Below are 22680 nucleotides of genomic sequence, written 5' to 3'. Positions count from 1 at the left end.
AGTGACCACATCTCCACGTTTCGGAGTCTCCTTGGGTCTAAAGGACTCTGTAAGGCAAAGCCTCTTAATGTGGACATTTGCAGCAGGGAAAACTGTTCCTGAGTCTGCTTTTCTTCCATAGGTTGGTGCGAGTCCATAAATTAGACCTACCTGGGACTGTCCTCTGCACCGAGATGTTGGGTGCTGACACCAAGGCGTGAAGGACTGGGTTAGGATTAGGGCTAGGGTTGGGTTTAGGAGTGGATTTGGCTTAGGAAAAGCCCCAGCACCCTCCTGCCTGCAAAACGCCATGGACTTCATTTCCCCAAGTGAAATCTGCCACTTCCAGACCAATGGCAACACAAATTCTTGGCCATGTAGAGATATTTTGTTTGCGAAGGGAGGTGGAAGCCGTCCTTTTCTGGAGGGCTGATGATGAGCCCTGGCTGGATTCAGATCTGAGGTGTTTACAGCTCTTCGGCGAGGCAAATCTAGGAATCGTGTTTCAGGAAGGATTGGAAGTAGCAAACTAGGTATGGAAATACCGGGAGAACAAGAGGCGTCATGCTCACCGCATGATAATTAAAGGAGTATGAAATGCAATGACCTGGGAGACTGAAACCTTCCTTTCTCAAAGAGCAGCATCACTTCCATAGCAGCATAGAATCGTTAAGGTTGGAAAAGACCTCGAAGTTCATCCAGTCGAAGCATCAACACAACCCCACCGTGCTGACTGAACCCTGTCCCCAAGTGCCACATCTACAGGTTTTTTGGACCCTTTTAGAGATGGAGACTCCACCACTCCCAGCGCAGCTTCTGCCAGGGCTTCATCGCTCTTTCAGTAGACATTTTTCCTAATGTCCAGTCTAAACCTTCCCTGGCACAACTTGAAGACATTCCCCCTTGTCCTATCACTTGCTACTTGGGAAAAGAGACCAACACTCACCTCCCCACAACCTCCATTCAGGCAGTTATAGGGAGCGATAAGGTCACCCCTCAGCCTCCTCTTCTGCAGGCTAAACAACCCAGATCCCTCAGGCACTCCTTATAAGACTTGTTCTCCAGCCCCTTCCCCAGCTCCCTTCCCTTCTCTGGATGTGCTCCAGCCCCTCAAGGTCTTTCTTGGAGTGAGGGGCCCAAAACTGAACCCAGGATTTGAGGTGTGACCTCACCAGTGCCGAGTCTGGGGGGATGATCCCTTCCCTGCTCCTGTGGCCACCCCATGGCTGATCCAAGCCAGGATCCTGGTGGCCTCCTTGGCCACCTGGGCCACTGCTGGCTCCTGTTCAGCCGGTTATCAATGAGCCCCCACGTCCTTCTTCTCCGGGCAGCAGTCCAGCTACTCTTCCCCAAGCCTGAAGCGTTGCATGGAGTTGTTGTGGCCCAAGTGCAGGACTGGGCACTTGGCCTTGTTGAACCCCACCCTGTTGGCCTTGGCCCATGGATCCAGCCTATCCTGATCCCTCTGCAGAGCCTCCCTGCGCTCCAGCAGATCAACACTCCCACCCAGCTTGGTGTCATCTGCCCACTGACTGAGGGAACATTTGAACCCCTCATCCAGATGATGGATAAAGAGATTAAACAAGACTGACCCTAACACTGGGGACACCACTTGTGACTGGCACCCAACTGGATTGACCTCCACCCCCACCACTCTCATATTCCTGCTCAAGTTCCAATCCCATCCGTGATCCCAAAATGACTAACATGACTCCAGTTACGGCAAAACCTCTACGATTAAAATAATACCTATAGCTGTTTTCTTTTCAACACCAAAAAAGCGTATGATAGCTTGTGTTAATTCCAGAATAGCTGCTAATTCCGTACCAATTAGGAGATAAAACACAGCAGCGGAAGTGCTTATTAAATTACAAATCATGCCGCCTAAATCCGAAGATTATTTAACACCAAGCGTTTCAGTAAGGCACTCGCAAAACTGCGTCGGAATAATAATGTCACGGTGGAAGGAGTATTAATCAAAGTAATGAAAATATAAATTAGGAAAGGCTTAGCCAATAAAAAGGAAATATATATAGTTTGAGGAAAAGAAATACATAAAGTAGCTACATTAAAGAATAAACCAACATGCTTAGAGTGCAGTAATTTAGAGCCATTTTCCCCAGAATCGTATTTTCAACACCAATTTGTTATCTTGTCCCGGTAAACCAAAGAGATGATAAATAGAAAAGATTTCTTCTGCAACCATCTGCCAGCAAACGTGCCTGTCACGAACACAAAGAGCTCAGCCATTTCTTCTTGAGATTCTGCTGTGCAAATGCGCTAGAGCCTACCACGGATTTTCAGGAAACGATGCCAAAATAGGTGGTGTGTAGGAAATAACGGCATTTAACTCGTCCTGCCTTCACAGAGTCATGGGATTATGGAATGGTTTGGGTTGGAAGGGACCTCAAAGCCCATTGAGTTCCAACCCCTTGCCATGGGCAGGGACGCATGCCACTGGATCAGGGGGTGGGGATGTTCCAGGGTAAGGATGTCTCAGGGTAAGGGTGTCCCAAAGTACGCCTGACCACCCCAGGGTTCCTCCACACACACTCAGCTTCTCATCACCTCTTGCAGATTTGATGGTTGTTGCTCTGGGGTTGAAGAGAATCCTGTTTGCCGAGGGGGTGTTGGGGGGATGCTAAATCAGTTGCCTTTCCACCTGGGCATCAATCTGGTTTTGCATTGTAACCACCAAAGGGATCCAACCTCTGATTGCTGCCACAAACCAGACTCTTCAGGGATCGAGGTGCCCACTCATGCCAGCTGCCAGACCTGCCTTCTAAGCTGCAGTCGCTTCTTGGATGCGATTCTCCTGAGCTGGCTGAGATCTTTACCTCGGCATGAGGTGACTCATGCCCCGAAGTGCCCATTTCTCTCCCCGCCGGCTGGCCCAGACACGCACGTCTGCATGGTGTGAGGTGATGTCAACCCTCCCGGTCTCCTATCACAAACAGCATCGCCAACCTCAACCTGTTTCTGATGAAGGGATGCATGCACTGCTCTCTTCTTCATTGTTTTTTTGGTTGCTGTCAGCTGCAGCTCAGCTTATTCCATAGAATCCTGGAATAGGTTGGGATGGAAGGGATCTCAAAGTCCCACCCCTGCCATGGACAGGGACACTCCCACTGGATCAGGGGCTCCGAGCCCCATCCAACCTGGCCTGGAACCCCTCCAGGGATGGGGCGGCCCCCACTGCTCTGGACAACCTGGGCCAGGGCCTCCCCACCCTCACAGCAGAACATTTCTCCCTAAGATCTCATCTCAATCTCCCCTCTTTCAGCTCCAAACTGGTCCCTTTTGTCCTGTCCCTGCACTCTTTTTGTCTTTGGCAGTGGGCATTGGGGTAAACTCAGCAAAGTTGGGCTGACATTCCAGAAGTCGTCTCCAAATTTCTGCTGGGCAATTGGTGGAAAGTAGGTATGAGAGGAGTCTTGGCAGCGAGAACGGCGATGGAGCTGATTCTACCTGTTTTGACACAGAAGAGCTGACTGGCATTTGCTGACGCTGCTCATTGTGCTTTCAGGTGCATACACGCAGCAGTTGAATCCCTGCGATCGCTGCAGGAGGTGTCAGGAAAGAGGGGTGTTTTTTTTTGCAGGTCTCAAGGCCATCTCAAGGGCACCTGGTGTTTTATTCATGTCACCAAGTCTTTGAGGGCTGCGCTCAGCCCTGGGTTGCGTCACACTCAGCTTTGGCATCACTGAACCAAATGAGCTGCAAGATTATCTGCGTTGTCCCCAATGACCGTGACGGGTGCACGTTCAGCATCTTCGGGGTGAGGTGTGCACAGAATAACCTCCCATGGCATAGCCCAAGAAATGCCATGCCCTGGGGTGAGCTCTCCCGTGAATTTTCCACTTCTTCAGCCAAGAATGTAATAAAGCTTCAAGGGTTGGTCACACCGCATAAACATCTTCTCTGCTCTCCGATCCCATTACCTCTTCCTGAACTGGTGGAGCTGAATCCTCAGCCACGTGAGCATCAACCTTTACAGACAGGCAGTGACTATCCTCATTGTCACATCGTCTCAAAACCAAGGACCTACCACACCCGCTCATGGTGTCTTATAGGTTGTCACTTGTCCCTTTCCATTTGTTGCAACACATCTGGATGCTCTGTCCCCTTTTGGGGCCACCAGTACAATAAAGACATCATTGAATTGGAGTAAATTCAGTCGAAGGCAACCAAAATAGTTGGAAGCTGGAGTATGGTTGGAAGCTGGAGCTTCTCCATGGTGAGAGGTTGAGGAAATGGGGCTTGTTCAACCTAAAGAAGAGAAAAGCCTTGGGGACACATGACAGCAGCCTTAAGCACCTGCAAGGAGGTTATGGAGAAGGTGGAGCCAGGTTCTCCACGGTGGTTCGTGGCAGAAGGCTGAAATCATAGAATCATGGAACGGTTTAGGTTGGAAGGGACCTCAAAGCCCATCCAGTTCCGATCCCCTGCCATGGGCAGGGACACCTCCCACTGCATCAAGGGGCTCCAAGCCCCATCCAACCTGGCCTGGAACCCCTCCAGGGATGGGGCAGCCACAACCACTCTGGGCAACCTGGGCCAGGGCCTCCCCACCCTCACAGCAAAACATTTCTTCCCCCTCATCCTCTTCCTGCACCCCCCGATCAAGAGCCCCTCCCCAGCTTTCCTGGAGCCCCTTTCCATTTTGGAAGCTACTCTAAAGTCTCCCTGAAGCCTTCTCTTCTCCAGGCTGAACAACCCCAACTCTCTCAGCCTGTCCTCATACAGGAGGTGCTCCAGCCCTCGGATCATCTCCGTGGCCTCCTCTGGTCCCACTCCAACAGCTCCATGTCCTCCCTGTGCTGAGGACTCCAAAACTGGATGCAGGGCTCCAGGTGGGGTCTCACCGGAATGGAACAGAGGGGCAGAATCCCCTCCTTCCCTGCTGGTCCCACAGCTCTGGATGCAGCCCAGGACACGGGTGGCTTTATGGTCTGTGAGCGCACTTTGTCAGCTCATGTGGAGCTTCTCCTCACCCAGCACCCCATGTTCTTCTCTTCAAGGCTGCTCCAAATCCATTCTCTGCCCAACCTGGATCTGTGCCTGGGATTGCTCCGACGCAGGTGCTGGACCAGAGAGGTTCCCATGGGATATATGGAAAACCTCCATCCTTGGTGGTTTTAGGACCTCCTGGATAAAGAAGAGGCCAAGGGGAGATGTTGTTTGAGGGATGTCTCAGGCTGAAAGGGAAGGAGGCTGCTGCCATCTAGAGCAGCGACTCCTCTGTGTGCAGTCACAGCAGCCAAGCTGTGCTTTCCCAGGCCTGGAAAGATCATCTAAACCTGGAAAACTAAGGAAAAAAACATTACAAGCTGGAACAGAGCAAGGAACGGATTTGCAAGCTCCGAGCAGAGCATCCGTCCCTGCTGTCCTTGAGTGGCAGACGACGTGACGCTTACATAAGTGTAATTAATAATTGATTCAAAATAGGTGGGAGAAACCCATTCTCGTCTCCATCTTCATCCCAAGGTTTTGCCCTTGGGGTTTAAGCGGAGCCAAAGCCAGGCAGTAGCTCATGTCATGGAAAAAAAGAAAGGAAAGAAAATAAAAGAGAATGGAAAAGCCTCAAACTGTCGAAGAACAGTGATGAGACATGCCCAAAGCCACAATCCTACGGCCGAGCAGGATGGTGCTGGTCATGAAGGAACTTCTCGAGAGAGGGAGTGAAAGCCGCAGAGAGAACATCCCCCACGCCACGCTGTCCCTCATTTCCCCGTGTTCCCATGTCCCCTCACTGAACCCCATGTCCTCCTCTCCTCCCATGTCCCCCATGTCCCTGCCTTCATGTCCCTGTCTTCCCACCCTCACATCCTTAACCCCACCATGTCCCCACGCCTCCCTGTCTACTGTCTCCCCACCCTCATGTTCCCATGCGCTATGTCCACCCATGTCCCCCATGACCCGATTCCCCACCTCCCTCCGTGTCCCCCCCGGGATCCCCATGCCCCCCATGCCCCCATGTCCCCCCACCCTCCATGTCCTAGTGTCCCTCCCATCTCCCCATGCCCCCCATCTCCCCACCCCCCCCCATGTCTTCAAGCCGTGTCCCCATACCCCCCATGTCCCCCACCTCCCCACGCCGTCCATGTCCTCATCCCATGTCCCCATCTCCCCCCATCTCCCCATGCCCCTCATGGCCCCCATGTACCCCCATTTCCCCAAGCCCCCATGTCCCTATCCCATGTCCCCCCATCTCCCCATGCCTCCCATGTACCCCCAAGTCCCCCATCTCCCCACAACCCCCCATGTCCTCACCCTGTGCCCCCACGCCCCCATCTCCCCATGCCCCCCATGTTCCCACCCCATGTCCCCACGCCCCCTATGTCCCCCCATGTCCCCATGTCCCCACGTCCCCATGTCCTCCCATCTCCCCACCCCCCCCACGTCTCCCCGTCTCCCCATGTCCCCCATGTCCCCACCTCGTGTCCCCACGCCCCCCATGACCCCGTGTTCCCCTCTCATCTCGCTCCTCCGGTTCGCCGGGGGGCGCTGTGCCGCAGGGGCGGGGCAGTGGGCGGGGCCTGGAACTACGTGCATGGGACGGGGCGTGGCCTAGAGGGTCAGGTAGGCGTGGCCTACTGACAGGGAGTGGCCTAGTGGGGGCGCAAAGGTCGGTGTGTCGGCGGGGTGGGCGTGGCCGGGGCCTATGGGCTTGGTCTAGCGGGGTGGTGGGCGAGGCCTGGCAGAGCCTAGCTTGGGTGTGGGCAGGACCTCGATCGATGGGCGGGGCTTGTCAATCTATAGACGCGCCTCTGATGGTGGAAGTGGCCTCGACCCGAAGCGGGCGTGGTCAGTGTGGTGGGCGTGGCCTGTGGCGCGGGCCGGCGGCGATGGCGGTGAGCAGGGCCGTCGCCCTCCGCTTGGCCTACGCTGCAGCCGGCGCCCTCATGGGGTTCTCGGCCTTCTTCACCTGGAGTCTGGCGCCCGCCTTCCGGCAACCCGCCACGGCGGCGGCGGGGGGGCTCTCGGGTACGTCTAACACCCCCCGGGGCCCCCTCTGTGCCCCCCGGGGCCCCACGGCCCCTGTGGCCCCCATGTCCCCATCCCCGTGTCCCCCCTCCTCCCACTCCCCCCATGACCCCTTCTCTGTCCTTACTCCCCCCATGTCCCCATTGCTGTGTCCTCACTCCCCATGTCCTCTCTCATCTCCCCCACTCACCGTGTCCCCATGTCCTCTCTGTCTTCGCACTCCCTCCATGTCCCCTTCTATCCCCATGACCCCATGTCCCTATCTCCCCTGTGTTTCCCCATCTCCCTGTGTATCCCATGTCCCCACCCCCTTCTCCCCACTCCCCCCATGCCTGCCGTGTCCCTATCCCTGTTTCTTCGTGCCCCTCTGTCTTCCCAAGTCCCCTGTGCCTCATGTCCCCACCTCTGTCTCCTCACACCCTCTGTGTCCCCACCTGTCTCCCTGTGTTGCCACTCCCCCCGTGTCCCCATCTCTGTGTCCCCTCACGCTCCGTGTCCCCACCCTTGTCTCCCTATGTCCCCACTCCCATCTTCCCACACCCCCCAAGCCCCACCATGCATCTCTCCATGTCTGTGTCCCCACGCCTTCATGTCCACCCGCCTCCTGGGAGCCCCCTGAGATAACGGCGAAGCCTGGTGGGTGCTGAGGGTGGTAGTGGGACTGAGCAGCTGCTTCCCTCACGCTGTGGAGCCAGTGGCTTCACCTTGGTGCTACTTCAGGGGCCCCGGGGTGAGGGGGGACAAGACCCTGGGGGTGCAGACCCCTCTGTAAGCACCCTGGAGGTGGGGGTGAGCCCAGACCCTCCCTGTCCATGTCTCGGTCCCTGCTCTGATCTCACCCCAAATCACAAAACCACCTGGAAATGGAAGGAAGCAACAGGGATGGCGTTAAGGCTGTGAGCACTGGCTGAGGCTGGTGACGCCCACGCTTCCATGGTTTACGTGGTGGTGGAGCTGGGAAACCTGGGCTGGTGGGATGGGGTGGACAAAGCTCCAGGGGGAGCGCAGGGTGTGATTGGGGTCTTAGGTGGGACTTCTCCAGGTAATGCTTTTTAGACATTCCCAGGAGCTCCTTTGCCCAGGGAAGTGGTGGAACCCCCATCCCTGGAGGGATTTAAAAGCCAGATGGATGAGGTGCTCAGAGATGGTTGGACTCGATGATCTCGGAGGTCTTCTCCAACTAAACCATTCTATGATTCCTGGAGGAGTTTGAGCTCACGAGGGAGTGACTTTTAATACAAACTGTTAACGAGGCTTCAGCGCACGGTGTGGGGCTCAGTGAGGACATCGAGGTGCTGGAGCCTGGAGGAAAACAGAGCTGGGAAAGGATCTGGAGCCCAGGGGTTGTGGGAGCAGCGGAGGAACCTGGAGCTGTTTAGCCTGGAGAAGAGGAGACTGAGGGGAGACCTCATTGCTCTCTGCAGCTCCTGGAATGGTTGGAGCCAGGCAGGGTTGGGCTCTGCTCCCTAATTAAAAAGGATAGAATGAGAGGAAATGGCCTCAGGTTGCACCAGGGGAGGTTCAGATCAGATATTGGGAAAAATTCCTTCATGGAAAGGGTTACCAAGTACTGGACCAGGCCGCTCAAGGCAGTGGTGGAGTCCCCAAACCTGAAGGGGTTTAAAAGCTATAGGGATGTGACACTTAGGGACATGATTTGGTGGTGGAGCTGGCAGTGCTGGATTAAGACTTGATGACCTAAAAGATCTTTTCCAACTGAAATAACTCTGTGACTTGCAAGTTGAAATGCAAACCTGTGGTTTGTGGGACGCGTTCTCTGCATCTGTTCCTTTCCTTAGGAAAAAGGAAATGAATTTGTGTATTTTTATAACCTCACCGCCAGTGGCAGTGCAAGTGTCTTGGTCTTCTCCTCAGTCACCAGAAAGGTTTTTTGCAACAATATTTAGCAAATCTGGTGTCTGGGGTAGAACAGCTTCATAAGTCGTGATGTTATGGAAGGAAATCTAAAAGTCTGAGAGTTCAGTTGTGTATGGCCATCAGAGTGAGCTGGAGTTGTCACTGGAAATAGGATTTTAAGCCTACAGTTGAAAGCTTTGCTGACTTCCCTGGGAGAGAGTCCTCTGCCGTGGGGGCAGGCTGAGAGAGTTGGGGTTGGTCAGCCTGGAGAAGAGAAGGCTCCAGGGAGACCTTAGAGCAGCTTCCAGTGCTGAAGGGGGCTCCAGGAAAGCTGGGGAGGGGCTATTGTTGAGGGGAAGGGTTTTGAACTGAAAGAGGGGAGAGTGGGATGAGATCTTACGCAGAAATGTTTTCCTGTGAGGGTGGGGAGGCCCTGGCCCAGGTTGCTCAGAGCAGTGGGGGCTGCCCCATCCCTGGAGAGGTTCCAGGCCAGGTTGGATGGGGCTTGGAGCCACTGATCCAGTGGGAGGTGTCCCTGCCCATGGCAGGGGCTTGAAATCAGATGGGTTTTAAATTCCCTTCTGACCCAAGCAATTCTGTGATTCGCTCGCTGGCTTTGTATCTTCATTAATTCATCCAGATTTTATCGTAAGGTGAACCAATGCTTCGTTCCGCTGGCAGAACACAGCCGGAAGGGAAGCCGGCAAGCTGCTGAAACTTTCCCATGTGTAGACATTGTGAAGTTCATCATCAGGTGTTGTTTCGTGCTTTTATTAACAAACCTGTCACAACTTTCTTCATGTCATTCAGGATAACATAATGCAGAAAAGCAGCTTCTCCCCCAAAATGCACGATGCAGCTCCAGCGCTGGGGCACAGCACATGCGTTGCTGCGGCTGCTGCCATTGTGAGACCAAACCTTGGTGCTGGAGGGGTGTTGGGTCTGCTTGGGGATTCCCTGGCTGTAATGTGTGTGGAGGTTTTACTCTGCAGAAGCTTCAAAAGCTCTCTGAGCACCTGGAAAGGGGCTGTGCATTGGGCGGTCGTGGCTGCGAGCTCTGATGCTGTGTGTGGGGCAGGAGATTGTTTAGGCTGGTGCACTTGGCAGCCTCGCAGTGGTTCCTCGTTAATATGCCTCTGATTAAGTCGAGGCTTTGCCTGTGAGGCTTCTCTACGAGTCTGCTTGTACATGTTTATCTGGTTTCAACTGTCTTTCTGGTGTTCCCATTGTCTCCTGGGTGTTTGCTGCTGCGTTTCCCTCGCCTGTGTCAGTGAGATGGATTGCAGCCTGCTGCAGCTTGGGTCGAGGTGCCTTTGGTTTGCCAGGGATGGTGTTTTAGGGTGTTTATCCATGTAATTCCACTCTGTAAGGAATCCTGCTAATTCCCATCCCCTTAGAAGTCTTTATCTTTTTCTTTGTAATCAGTTCATTTATCTTCTGCTTATCTCCTAGAGAACCCTTCATGCTGCATTTCACCCTGCACTCTGCCCTCCGCTGATGCTTGTGCTGATTTTCACTCACTCTGATCTGTTTCCTATGATTTAAAGTAAAGACTTGGGTATTTCAGTTCTGGAATCCCCAGCATAAGAGGATATGGAACTGCTGGAATGGGTCTGGAGGTGGCCACGGAGATGATCTGAGGGCTGGTGCACCTCCTGTACAAGGTCAGGCTGAGAGAGTTTGTGTTGTTCAGCTCGGAGAAGAGAAGGCTCTGGGGAGACCTTAGAGAAACATCCAGCACTGAAAGGGGTCCAGGAAAGCTGGGGAGGGACTTTTTACAAGGGCATGGAGGGATAGGACAAGAGGCAATGGCTTTAAATTGCAAGGGTGAAGATTTAGATTAGACATTAGGAAGAAATTCTTCACGATGAGGATGGGGAGGCCCTGGCCCGGGCTGCCCGGAGCAGTGGGGGCTGCCCCATCCCTGTTCCAGGCCAGGTTGGATGGGGCTTGGAGCTCCCTGATCCAGCGGGAGGTGTCCCTGCCCATGGCAGGGAGTGGGACTGGGTGGGCTTTGAGGTCCCTTCCAACCCAAACCATTCTATGATTTCTTTACTCCTGGTTCCAATGTTTAAAGTTCTTGGAGGGGGGGAGAATTGCCACACACTGCTGAGTCTGTAACTGGAGCCCTCGGTTACCCTCAGTTATGAAAGCAGAAGCGTGTGATTGAAGGTGCTGAGCAAACCACCTTTCCAGTCTTTCCGGTTGGTTTTCATAACAATAAACCTCTGGTAAAATCAACTCGCTAATCCTCAGAATCTTACGCGTGCCTCTGGCCGTGCATACTTGGGAGTTTGGGGATCATCTGAAATCCAGTGCAACCCTGGTGTATCATCACCTCCTCCTTTGGAGCAGAACCACCCCATCAAGTGCTCCGGATAACCTGAGGGATGGCAACTTCGCTGCCTCATCTTGGGGCCTGGAATGGCATTCCTGAGTTAATACCAGCTGTCTCCGTGCTTCGCCATTTAATTTTGAGGCAGTCACATTGGCTTTTATAATTTACTGCTTGTTTGTATGTTTGACCTTCTCCCCTCACTGCCTTAAATTAATACTTTTTTAAAGTAGGTCATGAATCTCAGACCTGTTCTGACGTTTGCATTCTGTGAGAGGAAGTTTGAAAGAGAAGAAAGCAGTTAAGTGCTTTCGGGATGTATCTAACTCTTTCTTGAGTGACTTTTAATGGTCTTGGTGTTTTCTTAAATTGATATTGGCATTATCCTGGAGTCCTGTGTCCAGTTCTGGTGCCTGTAACTCGAGAATGATGCAGGCGGACTGGAGGGAGTCCGTTAGAGGGCTGGAGATGTCACTTTGTAAGGGGTTAGTTCTTTTTTATCATAGAATTGCTTGGTTGGAAAAGACCTTAGAGATCATTGAGTCCCACTGAACCTGTCCACTACTGAACCATCCCTGAGCACCTCCTCTAGCCAGCCTTTAAAACCCTCCAGGGACGGGGACTCCACCACCACCCTGGGCAGCCTCTGCCAGTGCCCGAGAACCCTTTCGGTGAAGAAATTTTTCCTATTATCCAATCTAAACCTCCTCTGATGCAACTTGAGGCCATTTCCTATTGTCCTATTGCTTGTCAGTAGAGAGAAGAGACCAACACCCACCTTCCTACAACCTCCTTTCAGGCAGTTGTAGACAGTGAAGAGGATCCCACACCTGGGAGCGTGGAGGGGAAGGGAATCAGGAGTGAAACTGCTCTGTTTTAGCTGCCAAAATTGGTTGGGCTGGGGCTAAACCATGATGGAACCCCACAGCCCTGGAGCAGCAGTGGTGGCTGTCAGCTCCCATTACATCGCCAGCTTAAAATAACACCAACAACTTTGCACCTGCTTCAGCGAAACGTTTCTCTTGATGGATTTACCCCACACCTCGTGGTTGGAATGACCCTAAAATAAGACACAATGAAGGGATTTCCGACATAAAGCAATGGGAAAGTTGCCTATAAATCGAACCCAAATTACCGGAGGTACACAAAGCTCCAGGAAAAGGAAACTGGGCCAACAAACCACCATGAGAGCTTCTAAAACAACAGCAGCAGAGGTGGGTTTCTTAAACAGGAGTTCGCAGCTATTTTGACAAGACAAATGCATAAAAAAAGAAAAGCTGACAGCATACTTGGAACAAGATTAAATACATTCTAAAAGGCAAGTTCAAAAGCATGATTTGGAACCTGGTACAGAAAAACACCAGCACCAAAATGTTTTGATAAGCCCTTTGGAGAGTCTGGCATCCTTCAGCTCGAGTGCCAGAGCTTTTCCCTTTCTCCAAACATAAAAGCCCTGACAAACAAAAGGTTTGCTCATCGCCTTCAACTCATCGCTGCCCGGTTCTTCAGTCCCAGCAAAACAAGCTGCATTGTTGGCAGGGAAGACCAGCACAGCTGCCTTCTCCAAGCAGCCAGAGGCCAAATGCAGCCGGCCACGGTGGGACACGGCGTACGGCACTCCTGGGCAGCACGGATTCCAGGAAAAAACAACTCATGTGCAACAAAGGCCAAAAAAACCAAGGAAACACAAACACACAGAAGGTATTTTGCAACGAGGGCTCTTATTGCAGCCTTCTGAAGCTCACAATGCATGGTGGTGGTGGCAGAGAGGAGGACAGGCTGAGAGAGTCAGCCTGGGGAAGAGAAGGCTCTGAGGAGACCTGTGATGTTGGCTGAGCTGCCTGTAAGAGAATCCCCTGTCTTCAGTGATCATGTTGACCAAACATGGTCCTTCAGCAAACGGTGAAGCTGTCCTGAGGCTGGTTTTGCTTTGTCACGTGTGCAGGAGTTACTGGGGATGTTCCGAATGAGAACACTTTACCAAATGGCCTCCTTGCGAGTACTGCGTCAGCCTTTAGGGTCGGGGGAAGGTGCAGGGTCAGCCCCAGCTGTGGGGGGAAGGATCAAGTGACAGCTCACGTGCTGCCTCTGCTCTCCCCATGGAGACTTTTTGGAGCGAATCAGCAGCAGTTTGGGTGGGGAAACACTGGCAGCTTGACTCAGCAGTTCAAATAAATTGTGCCGAGTCATCTGAGAGTGGAGAGGGGCGAAGCAGCTTGTTTTGCTGACCAAAAAACCCACTTCTCCATTTCTTTTTACAGAAATGTGGCTTGATCTTGGTAGAGTACGAGCGTAAAAATGAGGTGAAGTCAAGGATGTGGTGGTTCAGCAAGCTGAGTGATAGGCTTTTTCCACCAAATTGCACGGCAGGCTGTTAGAAGGATTGCCAGCGCAGTTATTAAGAAATCATGGGGTGATTTGGATTGGAAGGGACCTCAAAGCCCATCCAGTTCCACCCCCTGCCATGGGCAAGGACATCTCTGACTGGATCAGGGGGCACCAAGCCCCATCCAACCTGGCCTTGAACCCCTCCAGGGATGGGGCAGCCATGATTTCTCTGGGTAACTTGGGCCAGGGCCTCCCCACCTTCATTGTGAAGAATTTCTTCCTGACATCTCATCTAAATCTTCCCCCGTCCAATTTAAAGCCATTCCCTCTCGTCCTATTCCTCCATGCCCTTGTAAAAAGTCCCTCCCCAGCTTTCCTGGACCCCTTTCAGTGCTGGAAGTTGTTCTAAGGTCTCCCTGGAGCCTTCTCCAGTCTGAACAACCCCAACTCTCTCAGCCTGTCCTCATAGCAGAGGTGCTCCAGGCCTTGGATCATCTCCGTGGCCTCCTCTGGATCTGTTCCAACGGTTCCATCTCCTTCTTATGTTGGGGATTCCAGAACTGGACACTGGGCTGCAGGTAGGGTCTCATCAGTGTGGAGTAAAGATGAAGAATCTGCTTCCTTACCCTGCTGGCCACGCTTCTTTGGACGTAGCCCAGGATACGGTTGGCTTTCTGGTCTGTGAGCACACTTTGATGGCTCATGTTGAGCTTCTCATCCATCAGCACCCCCAAGTCCTTCTCCACAGGGCTGGTTTCAGTCACATTATGGTCTTCTGTGTCGGCAGAGCTCTGAGATACCTTCCAACAGCTTTGTCATCTTTAGTGTGGTTGTAGCCTGTGTGGAATCAGTTGTGGAAAAGTGGTATCTGTAGCTGACTTGACGAGAGTCTCACAATAAGAATCCTTACTGTCTGGAGGCAGAAAACACACTTAGGTGGGAAGTGGAACGGGATGGACTTCAAGATCCCTTTGGACCAAGCTGTCCCTGCCCATAGCAGAAAGTCTGATTGGATTCTGCCTTTCCCATTTGCTGGGATAAAAAGCCTCTGTCCTGGCTATCAGGCCCTCACCCTTGGGTTTCTGCTTCACCCTGACTACTTTTGCTTTTATGGTTTCTTTTCTTTTGAAGGCTGTCCACTTCCCACCCTTCTATTTGTGGGCCACTGCTGCAGGTATTTTAACTTGCTTTGCCCCATCCCAAGGCATGGAAGAGACAACAAGCATTGCCCCAATTGTCCTCTCTGCCCTGGAGCTGACTGTGTGTGTGTGTTCCGCTTTGTTTGACATCCACCTCTGGTCCATCCAAGGTCAGAAACGCACTGAAAACTGCTGGGGAGCCAAAAAGCAAAGTCCAGCGGGTTTGTAGGGTGATTCTCAGCTCTTGGCTTTGACGCGGTTGTTTTCCTCTCCGCTATAATAGGTTCTTTTAAGCCTTGGGAAACTTTGTATATAATGACCGTATCCAGTAACAAATGAGCTCTGGCAAGACTGGTGGCTGTACTTAGCATTAAAATGTTTATTTTGCAGTGGGCACGGCTGGCTTTCACCTCCTTTGATGTTGAGAAGCAGCCGCCAAGGGAGGTCTGTGTTCCTGCTAAAGCAGCCTGGTATTTGAGCAGTGGTGTCATTCGATTATTATTATTTCTTCCCTGCTGCCCTTAAAATAAGATCTGGAAAGGAGGTGGCAACGAAGGAGAAATCCAAGCTAGTTAAGTTGCACTGCTGGAGGTTCAACTTTCAGAAGCGCTGCTGAGGTCTTGGTCAAAATGAGTCAAATGTTTTACTGGCTCGAAAGATGGGGAGAGTGAGCGGCTTAGGGAGGTTTAACCAGTGCCGCGACTTAAACAGAGAGGAGTAGATTGCTATAATTGGAGTTGGTGATGTTGCTGGGAGTTGGGGTTGGATAATCCAGTTATAGAAACTCTAACAGGTTTTAAGCGTGGGAACAGACCGTTCTTTGGTTGAGTGGCTCTTCTAGTTTTCCCTGAGGTGTGGTAAAAAGATAACACTTTCTAGACAAGGTTGAGGAAGGATGCATTGTTTTTCCCTATATCAGAAACTATTTACAGCTGTTGTTTCATAGAATCACCGAATATTTTGGGTCGGAAGGGACCATGAAGGTTATCCAGTCCAACCCCCTGCAGTGAGCAGGGACATCTTCAGCCAGATCAGGTTGCTCACAGCCCCATCCAACCTGACCTTGAGTGTTTCCAGGGATGGGGCAGCCACCACCTTTCTGGGCAACCTGGGCCAGTGCCTCACCACCCTCAGCATGAAAGATTGCTTTCTAATATCCAGTCTAAACCTCTCCACTTCTAGTTTAAAACCATCACTCCTTGTCCTATTGCTACAGGCCCTGCTAAAAGGATTTTTCCCCATTTTATCAGGCCCCTTTAGAATTGAAAGGCCACAATAAGATCACCTCAGAGTCATCTCCAGGCTGAACAACCCCAACTCCCTCAGCCTCTCTTCATAGCAAAGGTGTTCCAGGCTTTTGATCATCTCCATGGCCTCCTGGATGTCCTTTTGCTGAGGGCTCCAGAGCTGCATACTCCAGGACCTTCATCTGCTTGATAAATGAAGTCAATTGTGTGCGAACCTGGAGTCAAGATCTCTGTCTTAAAACCTGTGCGGAAGCAGGAGTGTGGGGTGGTTGTGGAGCATGAGACTTGCGCAGGCAGCCCATGGTTCTGCTGTTTTCCCCCCCCTCCCTGAGGGGCACCTGACCGAGAATTGTTAGTGCTCCATGCTGTTTCGGGTGGGGTTATAACGGGGCGTGTATTTATTAGACGCCTTTTCTGTGTTGCGGTGTGATGCACGGTACTGACTGCCCTTGCTGTCTGATTGAGCAGGTGTTCTGGCGCTCTGGGCCCTAATCACGCATGTGATGTATGTGCAGGATTACTGGAGGACCTGGTTAAAAGGGCTGAGGTTCTTCCTCTTCATTGGGATTCTCTTCTCAGCTCTCTCCGTGGTGGGATTCTGCACATTCCTCGTCCTGGCCATCACCAAGCACCAGTGTAAGTACTTTCGTTGCAGGAAGCAACTGGAAGAAATGCCTAGTGATGCTGGGAATACTGGGATTGGGTTTGAAAGAAGAGAAGAGCGTGCAAAGCAGAGCTGAGGACTGGATCATAGAATCATGGAATGGTTTGGATTGAAAGGGACCTCAAAGCCCGTCAAAGCCATGGGCAGGGACACCTCCCACTGGATCAGGGGCTCCAAGCCCCATCCAGCCAGGTCTTGAACCCCTCCAGGGATGGGGCAGCTGCACCCCTGCTCTGGGCAGCCTGGGCCAGTGCCTCCCCACCCTCACAGCAAAACATTTCTCCCTAAGATCTCATGTTAATCTCCCCTCTTTCAGCTCAAAACCATTACCCTTTGTCCTCTCCCCGCACTGCCTGATCAGAAGCCCCTGTCAGACCTGGAAGCTGCTCTGAGGTATCTCCAGAGCCTTCTCTTCTCCAGGATGAACAACCCCAACTCTCCCAGCCTGTCCTCATAGCAGAGGTTCTCCAGCCCTCGTATCATCTCCGTGGCCTCCTCTGGGTCTGGGGGTGCTCCCACCATCCCTTCTGAGAAGAGCTGAGAGACTTCTGGGGAAGGGTTGCAAGGATGCCATTGCCTTTCATTTTTCTTGCTGACACAAGAGTAATTCTGCTGCCTGCTGAGTGCCACCCCCTGGCGACATCTCATATCCCATAGCTGCCTCACTCAGCCGGGGCTGTGGGGCTGCTGGCAGGTGATCCGTGTTTTCCAGCATCGCTTCCTGTAGGACCTGGAATTTACTTATTCCTATGACAAATAAAACGAGTGCTCTTAAATGTTGTCCCTTCAGCGCTCGTAAAGCAGGTGGGTGAGGATCTCGAAATCCAAACACGAGTCAGCAGGGTGCCAACGCCTTCTAAACTTAGTCAGCACACAAAGCTGTGTTGCTATCAAATATTTAACGTTGTCAAAGGAGGTTTCACACGATTCCTCTCAGTATTTGCTTGGCAATAGACCACAGAGAGAGGGTTTGGGGGTTGTTTTGTTAGAAGTCATCTGTGTTTGTTGCTTTCTGCATTTGGGCTGAGAGCCACGAAGAGTCCTGTTGTCATTGTACTCGTGGTGGTAGGCAAGCTGTGTTGGGGTAGTCACCCCCCTCAAAGCCTTTGGCTTGGCCTGAATGCACTCCCGGGGAGATTCAAGTGCTTCGGCACAGGGAAGGGCATGAAAATACTCATAAACAATCATTAGAAATGCAAATACAAAAAGAAAACCAAATATTTTTCATCACCTCCTTTTTGGAAACATGAGGAAAAACTGGTTTTGGGAAAATTTGTTTGTTTTTGTTTTTTTTTTTAAGGAAATTGAGGTTTTTTAGGGACAGCCTTGGTCTGAGGGGAAAGCAGAACATCCGCAATGGGTATTTATGTATGGAAAGTTTAGGGATGATGTTTAATGGGTAGGATTTACCGAGAAAGGATTGTTTCACTTATTCTTCAAAAACAAGTATCTGTTTTTACTTTTTAATAATGGCCAAGCAGCTTGTTCTTTGAGGTGGAATTGTTTTATGCACCAGGTTACCTAAGCGTATTTCAAAATTAGTGATGTCTCTAGAACAAACAAAACTTGCCATTTCAATCCAGGCTGGAGGACGACGTGATTGAGAGCCTTTGGGCCCTAATTTGGGTGGCTGACAAGGTGGCCTTGCAGCCGTTAGGGTCTGCCTTTCTTGAGACGATAACGACCTTCTTCAGACTCTGCTCATAATCCTCTTCAGTCCCAGAGATGAAGGAGTTTATCAGTCCAGGCTGAGAGAGTGAGGAATATGGCCCTGACCTTGTTCATTATAAATACAGGCTGAAAAGCTCCCAGAAACTGAGTTGGGTTCTTCCTGGTGGGACTGCATGAGGGATAAATGGGATTTTTAAATGTCTCTCTATCCTTTTTCTCTCCTAGCCCTGACTGATCCCAGAAGCTACTACCTGTCGTGCGTCTGGAGTTTCATCTCCTTGAAATGGGCCTTCCTGCTCAGTTTGTACGCATACCGGTACAGGAATGAGTTTGCGGACATCAGTATCCTCAGTGACTTCTAACACTTGGACCTCAATCCTGTCCAAAGGTGCTGGATGTCTGAATTGCCCCTAAAGACATGGTACACGCAAGAGATGTGCAAAAGGTGGAGAAGGAACCCACACAGGGCTGCTTGGTTTGTTTGTCTGCAATAGGGGTTTTTCCTAATTGCTTTTACTTCACTATTTAAAGTTCGGCTAACGATGTCAATTCTAGTCTGTCTGTAACTTCCCTGGGAGTCTTTGTGTCTGGTAGTGAGGTGAAAGATCATCAGGCCTAGATCTACTCTGTGTTGCCGGGAAGTCCAGGAGAGCTTTCAAGTGGGGAGGAGTTTCGGGGCCTTCCAGGAGCATCTTGTCCTGGTGCGTGCATCACTGGGTGCGTGTGGCAAAGAGCCCTGCTGCATGGCAGCCGGCTCCTTTTGCACTGCTCAAAGAGAGGGATGAGCCTTTCACCGTGGCAGGAGGTCCTTACAGCCCTTCCAGCCAGTTCCCTGCATCTTCCAATGTTTTCTTTTGACACGCTGTATGCGAGGTCAGCGCTCCCCGATGGTCTGGATGAGCCCCAGCAGCAGAGAAGCACGAGTCATCTCGTGGCTCTGTCAGAGGAGAACGCTGGGTCTGGCTGCTCTCCAGGATCCTTTTAGAAAGGAACTTAATACCATACTTAACCCTTGCGTTTGTAGCATGTAGAATCACGTGTCTGGGTGAAAGACACGCTGGGCAAAGGCTCCTTGAACCTCGAGAGAAACGAGAATGCGATTATTCTAAGAAATAGAATTTCTAGACAGTGCTGTGTTTCTTCGGCTTTGCTCAGCACACCTGTAACGGGCAGCAGGATGAGAGAGAGGAGGAGAGGTGGGACTCGGAAATAAGAAAGGTGTCCAGTCTGCTTGCAGCTTGTGTACCGAGTGCTGCTGGCACAACCGTGGATGAAATGCTGGGCATTCTTGCGGGAATTAGGAGGGGACAGAGCTGCATTCATGGGCTGGGATGCTGGGAATGACTGAGCTTGGCCTGCATCTCATCTGGGCACTGCATGGCTCTGACAAACCCGAACCCTGAGGGAGTTTAGTTACCTCTCTAATCCCTGGGCTTTCCTCACTGCCAGCAGCTTGAAACCTTCAAGCACTTGCACCTTTCCTTGTGCAGTGTATGCACTTCAGATCAGCTACAGGCTTTAGGTTGCTGCTCTGGCAGAATCCAGGCTGGTATTTTGCCATGTCGGGCTGACGATGCTGACTACTGCAAACTGGAGATGGCAACTTGTATGAATATTTCTGCAGGTGGTTGAGAAGAGAAGCAGGAGAAGCCCTTTTCCCTTTGCCAGCCGGTGGAAGGTGAGCAAGGGAGGAGTTTGGAAGTTGTCCCACTGCTTTTCTGGGTGCTTCCAGAGCCTTCCCTGAAGTGCCTTTCTGGTAGCAGAGGGTGGGTGGTGGGACCTGCTCAAGGGTTTGTCACCAACAAGTGGAAGGCCATACATGCTTTCATGTCAGCCCAGTTTTCTCTTGGGCCACACACAGCTCCCAGCCCATGTTTGTGCAGTGTCTTGGAGTTGTCCTTTTGGTTACCTTCTCCTCGCTGTGTGTCTGACTTAGCTAGGATGAAATCCCTCTCCATACTCAGAGGCTCCATCCACACCTTTGCTGCTCTGTGTTTGGCTTTGGCAGATGAGTGGTTCAAGCACACAGTGATTCAATTGAGCTGCTGAGGGTAGTTTGGAAGCATTTGAGAACCCATGTTGATAGCATTCCTTGGTTTCTTGGGTAGGAAGATCCTCAAGTGCCCTAACTGGATCAAGGAATACCTTTGGGTCACCTTGTGAACTGAGGTTGTAGCCAGCTTTTGCCAGGGGAGTCCCTGACCCCAGACAAAAGTTGTGAACATGAAATGTGCTTACTTGTGAGATTAATACTCAGGCTTTTAAATACTGAAATCTCCCTTGCTGCTGATGCTGGGCTGCCAGGGCACCTGGCAGGGGATGGATGAGCTCACTGGCTTCTCTGCACAAAGCCGTGGTGCCTGCTGTGGAGTTTGCAGGTGGTTTTAGCATCGGTTGTTTCACTAAACCACCTCTCACCCTGTGTTTCCCTGAAACGACGCTGTCCACGCATTTGCTGTGCTGCTGCGAGCCTCAGTGCTGATAACCACCAGGTCGTGGTGTCCTTGGGATGCAGGAATCCTGACACCGTGCAGGCTGATGGAGTTCTACCACTGCCTTAGAGCAAAGCAATTGTCCCTGTGTGTCCCTAAATTACAGTGTCCTGTCTGCTCACTGCTCTCAGCAGCACAGTGGGGGCTCCTTGCTTGGGCTCATGTTCTGATTCCGATCACCTTTGAGATTTTAAAATTCTATTTTTGTGATTGTAAAATTTACCTACAAACAGCTCACAGAATCCATTCTTTCTTCCCCCCCCCCCGCCCCTTTCCTCCCTGGGACGTGTTTTAGCTCTGGAATTTATACTTGCATCTCAGCTTTTTAAAAAAGATCGTGTGTGTAAATATATAATATATTTTTACATAGTTTCTGTTTCGTTTGCACGCTCAGTGTAAGGTTTGGCCCTGAGGTGGGCTGATTGGATTCACAGTGGGGGTCGTTTGTGTGTATCTCAATGTCTCCTTGTACTAAACTGCACTATAACTTGTACATGACACCACAGTAAGAGCAGAAATACAGCCATCTTTCTCACCAAACCGGTGTTGGGAGTGATTTTCCCTATCAATTCCATCTCTCTCCTTCCTGTAATAACAACCTACCGGAGTGTTGCACATAGTGGGAAGGACAGGGCTCAACTGTACAGAACATCTTGCGGTTTGGGGTGATCACTGGAGGTGCTGAAGGCCTGGTTGCATGGGGTTTGGAGCATCGAATCCACTGGGAGGTATCCCTGTCCATAGGGTTGGAACTGGATGGGCTTTCAGGTCCCTCCCAACCCAACCCATTCCATGATTTTATCACCAAGCATGAGCAAGCGTTGCCCAGCCTCCTGCTGCACCAGGACCTGCGGGCTCCCCCTGCACAGCCCTCAGCAGAGAAATCTGCTGTTGCTCGGGGTGCACATGAGCAATTAGCTCTTGCCTGAACGCCAGCCCTGAGCAAGCTGCCTGTCTCCCGTGTGTGCTCTCAGCTGGTAGGTGTGCTCTGAGCAGGCTCGTCCAGTGCCTGCACAGATGGGGGGGAAATGGGAGTGACAAGGGGGAAATGGGAATTCAACCCCTCTTCTTCCTGCTCTGATTTTGGGAAAGAGAAGGCAGTTTTAGGAAGCTGAGTGAGGAGGGGAAATGCAACGTCATAAATAGGTTGGCTGGAAGTTTGGTGGGATCCACTTCTCTGCTCTCCCAAACTGCACCCAACACAGAGGTGGCTGTTTACTCCCATCATGGCACGATGCTGATGGAAATCCCTCATCTCCAAACCTCACTGTGGGCTGGGCAACCCTTGGGTGCCTCTTCCTTTCCCAATTCAGCCTGGTGGCACGAGACCTGTCGCTGCTGCTGGGACCAGGACCCCGTGCCCCAGCCCTGTCTGAGTCCCTGGGGTCAGCAAGGTCTGGGGCAGCGGAGGATCCTGCAGCTTTGTTCCCAATCTTCTGGTTTCTGTAGCCCCACCAGTGAGGGCAGCGGCCACTGGGAGACCACCACAATGAGAACTTTTGGAATAGAAGCGTGAAGTGCCACGACAGCATCTGCCTTTTGATGCTTATCCTGCAGGAGGGAACAGTCTGAGGCTCCACAGCTGGGAGCGCCAGCCAGCATCGCTGCCCGCGACCTCCACTCCGGCTCTGATTACAAACGAAGTGAGTTTGCTGGGCTCAGCCGTGTCCTCTTCTCTCTACTGACAGGCAACAGGATGAGAGGAAATACCCTCCAGTTGCACCAGGAGAGGTTTAGGTTGGATATCAGGAAAAATTTCTTCACCAAAAGGGTTCTCGAGCACAGGCAGAGGCTGCCCAGGGTGGTGGTGGAGTCCCCATCCCTGGAGGAGTTTAAAAGCTGAGTAGATGAGGTGCTCAGGGATGGTTCAGTAGTGGACAGGGATGGTTGGACTTGATGGTCTCAAAAGTCTTTTCCAACAAAGTGATTCTGATTTTCAGTGGCACAACCGGGCTCCTTCTTTCAAGGGAACCCAGAGCGG

The 22680-nt window shown here is 51.8% G+C and overlaps 1 protein-coding gene across 1 annotated transcript; it reads left to right on the top strand.

The window, feature by feature from the left end:
• Window positions 1–6767: 6767 nt before the first annotated feature.
• SLC48A1 (solute carrier family 48 member 1) lies at window positions 6768–21244 on the top strand. Its single transcript, XM_054051447.1, has 3 exons — window positions 6768–6966; window positions 16341–16508; window positions 18433–21244. The coding sequence occupies exons 1-3, from the start codon at window positions 6828–6830 to the stop codon at window positions 18567–18569; spliced, it is 444 nt and encodes a 147-aa protein (XP_053907422.1). The 5' UTR covers window positions 6768–6827; the 3' UTR covers window positions 18570–21244.
• Window positions 21245–22680: the final 1436 nt, after the last annotated feature.

Source organism: Cuculus canorus, chromosome 29 (assembly GCF_017976375.1).
Source record: "Cuculus canorus isolate bCucCan1 chromosome 29, bCucCan1.pri, whole genome shotgun sequence".
NCBI classification, from domain to species: domain Eukaryota; kingdom Metazoa; phylum Chordata; class Aves; order Cuculiformes; family Cuculidae; genus Cuculus; species Cuculus canorus.
This window is presented reverse-complemented; position numbering and strand designations above follow the sequence as displayed.